Source organism: Lepidothrix coronata, unplaced genomic scaffold, assembly GCF_001604755.1.
Source record: "Lepidothrix coronata isolate B3197 unplaced genomic scaffold, Lepidothrix_coronata-1.0 Scaffold1515, whole genome shotgun sequence".
Lineage (NCBI taxonomy): Eukaryota > Metazoa > Chordata > Aves > Passeriformes > Pipridae > Lepidothrix > Lepidothrix coronata.
The window spans coordinates 1-4159 of record NW_016691695.1 but is presented as its reverse complement, the minus strand read 5'-3'; the positions used below and the strand labels follow the sequence as shown (position 1 = coordinate 4159).

General features: G+C 34.5%; 1 protein-coding gene across 1 annotated transcript; it reads right to left on the bottom strand.

Moving 5' to 3' along the window:
- Positions 1 to 76: 76 nt before the first annotated feature.
- LOC108510598 (kinesin-like protein KIF20B) lies at positions 77 to 4153 on the bottom strand. The gene is made up of 4 exons (XM_017840266.1): positions 4112 to 4153; positions 3248 to 3395; positions 1782 to 1924; positions 77 to 310 (listed from the first exon to the last, which is right to left on the bottom strand). The coding sequence occupies exons 1-4, from the start codon at positions 4112 to 4114 to the stop codon at positions 233 to 235; spliced, it is 372 nt and encodes a 123-aa protein (XP_017695755.1). The 5' UTR covers positions 4115 to 4153; the 3' UTR covers positions 77 to 232.
- Between the last annotated feature and the right edge of the window lie 6 nt (positions 4154 to 4159).

Below are 4159 nucleotides of genomic sequence, written 5' to 3'. Positions count from 1 at the left end.
TCTTACTGCACAATGGGTAAGTTATGAGCACTTCCAAAGACAGCATTCCTAACAAAAAATAAACAAAATTTTCACACACAAGCTTTCTTGAATGCCTCAACTTTAATGGAGTCAGAACAATACTATACAACTATATACAGATGTTGAAGCATGACTAAATATCTATTACTTCCTACATACAATCAGCTGGAAATATGCCCCAGCTAGGAAATACAAACACATGTTTGCAAGATTATTTTACTATTCTTGATCGTAGCCGTCGCTTGATGATTAGATGATCACTTTCCTTTTCTTTTTGTTCTACAAAGATCTGAAAAAGATGGTATTAAACAATGGTTACTCAGCATTTCAGAGACAAATGACATAGACTTCTAGACCTGTATGACTAACAGCATAGTTTTCCCCAGAATCTGTTTTCAGAATGAAATTTGCTTATTCACTAAAAGGGTGGTCAGTCACTGGAATAGGATGCCCAGTGGTAGAATCATCACCTGGGGGATATGCTTTAGTGGTGGACACAGTGGTGCTGGGTTAACAGTTGGACTCAATGATCCTGGAGGTCTTTTCCAATCTTTACAATTCTATGATTCTATTACCTTTTAGTCAGAGGTCTCCAGGATAGAGAGACCATTTTAGTGCATCATAATGAGCTACAAATACCAGAAACACACAAAATCCCATTTTTTTTTTTCTGGAACAAATACCAAAGTCCAAAGAAAAATGTGATCTGAAAGCAGCTTTCGGTTCTAATTCCTAATACTCATTTCGTGATACAAGAAGTGTTCAGAAAACACAGTTTTTATCTTAAATTTTTACAGCTTTCTCTGACTTTTCCAGGATTCAGTCTTTTACTTTTTCATTCACTTCCAAGCTTCTTTGCTCTTTTTGCTCTGCATTTCTACCATTTTCGTTTTTCTCTTATGGACAGCATTTTGGTTTCTGCAACATCCATTCATACAATTTACAGGAAATTCAACAGGATATCTTAGTACGGGCAAATGCTTACTATAGCATGGGGAAGAAAGGATTGAAGAGAATGAAGGGATATACTTCAGAAGCAACAGAGCAAGGAATTCTCAGCAGTATAGTTACTGTCAAAACCATTCAGTTGGATTTCAGAAACAATACATAAACTCTGGCCTATAAGGCTTTTTATAGACTGGCTTAGATAGGGTAACACAATTTAACCACATCCAGCAGGCTATTTAAACTGTGTTTTGAAAAGCATGGATGCTATTATGCCCAAATATCAGCTGGGCATAAATAGAATTCAAAACCACCTTACGTGCTCACTTACCCTGTAACATTAATTGGACATGCAGACCTTTATCTTTAGTATTTCAATCATGTTATTCCAAATCTATGGATCCCTTAATGGTCTCTATTTCTATTCTCCCTTTATGTCACACTTAAATGAACCGCAGCTACTGGAAACACAAACTCAGACTTAACTGCTGTAGCACAGGAAAAAGTAATCCTCCACATACTACAACTAAGATGTCTATGAACCCAAATGTAAAGATATCTCCACGACTGTTGTATCACTCATACAGTAAGTCAGCAGTCAAAGAGAGAAGACAAGTGAGAAAACAGAGAAAATTAATTAAAACAGCAGAAAGAAAAGACCAAAAGTAATGGTTAGGCAGAATCAAAAAGTAAGTTGTTATTTTAAAACCTCTTTTGCAACCTTCAGATTTGTTTTGTTCCCCTACTAGTTTATTTTAAATTAAGATTACAGAAAAACATTACAGTGGGCAAAACAGTAACCTGTAATCACTTACTGAAGAAACGGGGATATGCAGGGGGGAAGAAATGTCAGTTGAATACAGCTTTCTCTTAGCTCGTTTTGGCTTGAGCTCATCTTCTTTGACTTTTTCTGGTTCTGCAGACTTTGGAGAGCTTATTGTCTCAATCAGCTTCTTTGCTAGAAAACAAGTTTTGTCATAAATACATGTCTTACTGATTTTGTGAGCCTCAAAATTCATGAATAAAGAAAGCTTTATTAAAACAGTTTAAAATGAAACCGATATAGTCTGAAGTTCAAATATAAAAATTCAGAAGTGGTATTTGACTACCACAGTTTTCTATAGCTGGAAACAGTTTTCTGTATCTTCAGATGCAAAAGTTTAAAGGACACATTTAAATAGCACATTAAAAATCAAACAGGATTCAGATCTCGCTGCATGTTAAAGACTTCTGAATTGAACAGATTTAAGTTCTTTGTGCTGACACAAGCATAATGTAGAGTCAATTTTCTCTATATATTTGTGTAGTTTTATCAAATTAGTACTAGCTCTATAGAGGAGTGTATGCACTAGAAAGCAATAGGAAATCCCAAACAATACTCTTATACAAAGAGGAAAAAGATAAAGGACATGGTAATAAAGGTTACAAAGCAGAACTCATTTGCTCAGATCTAGTATTTTAAGGATGAAATTTTGAGTAGTCTGAATTTGGTTTCCATTGGTAATAAATGCTGTCCTCATGGAACCAATATAACAAACCTGACTTATGTCAAATAAATAAAGATGCAAGACAAGTTTTCAAGCTGGTACAGGAGCTTATTTCAACTGCCCACATTAAATAACAACTGACCTTGTTTTAAATAAATAAGTAATAGTGTCTTTTAGAATTTAACATTGGCAATTTCTTGTGCCTTCTGCTAATTTTTTTTTTAAACACAGTAATCCAGAGATCATGTCTTACTGTGGAAAAGAATAAAAGTATATTCTTCAGTGGAAAGTCCTAGTAGTTAACCTTACCAAGGCTACGCTCAAACTTAACAAAATCCATTAATTGCTTCATATTCAATTTAATGAAGTCTTCCAAATATTTTCATGAGACACTGGCTTTCAGATTCTGTAGAACCAATCTTCCCCTCTCACATACATAAAAAAACATTAAGAAAGTTTCCACAGAAACAAGGCATTGCTTATAAAACACAGTAAGATTTGGAGTTTGGATTCATCTCTTGATTTTTGTAGAGCAGCAGGGCAAGTTTCTAATGTTGCCTTTACCTTTAAGTAAGTACAAAGTAACTCTGGTATTCTGAGCCAAACAGTTATCATTGCTTTTATGCTATGTGTGCACATATCCCACACTGCATCTTTCATTCCACTTGGTTTACCTTTCACACTTAACCTAAACTTTAGAACCATGTGTCCTTGCAGTCAAGACAAACTCTTGTACTCTGCCATTCTGCAATGCCCAGAGAACAGGGAATAAGCCTTATTTATACTGTACAAACCTTTGGAGTGAATAATAGTAGGAGAACTTTGGAAAAAATCACCAAGTTTCTGGAATGTCCCATCTTTCTTCTTAGCTGACTTTTTACTTAAAGTAGATTCTTGCTTTCTTAAGGGGTATTCTTTTCTAAGAGACTGAGCAGTCGACATCTGTATAGAAATACAAGTTTATTGTTTAAACTGAAAATTGACTTATCTTCATGTTTAATTTCATTTTATTTTACTTCAATGTTATTTTCAAGCTGACAGTTTAAGCTTTGCTACTGACACCTCTGTTCAGTTTAGTAATGATACCACTACAGCAAGAAATGTAGACAACCTCATTTTATATCCAGAATTAAAAAAAACAAATGCCAAAGTTTCACAGAATACATTTAAGGACATGAGTCATATAGGAAACAAATAGTTACCTTTTTGAAAAAGGCAGATTCAAAGTTATACAGTATTTTATTAGACAAGATGGTCTAATTATAAATAAAGTAAGAAGAATCTGATGAGGCAAATAGATGTACTATCCAATCTCTGAATCTGCCCAGGTTTCCACTATGGCCTAAAATAATCTTTTTATAATTGCCATAAATATAGGTAATATAAACCTCAGTTTCAGTTCAAAGGCATTGTCTATAACATCACATTCTAATAGTATGCTCAAAGTAGTCTGGGTAACTATTCAACATGTAACATCCTTCCCTTTGAATCATTGCACACTGCAGCTAGGACACTACACGTTCTTGGCAAATACAGACACTCTCTTTGATTGGCTTACAGAATTTAGTAGAAAGGCAACATAAGTGTTTGAGGATGCTATTCAAGTACACATTTACAGAAAAGGCTAAACTAACTTCCAAAATGGAACAAAATCAAACCATTTTTTTGTTGCTTGTAGAAGGTGAATCAGCCACTGCAGGTTTTGC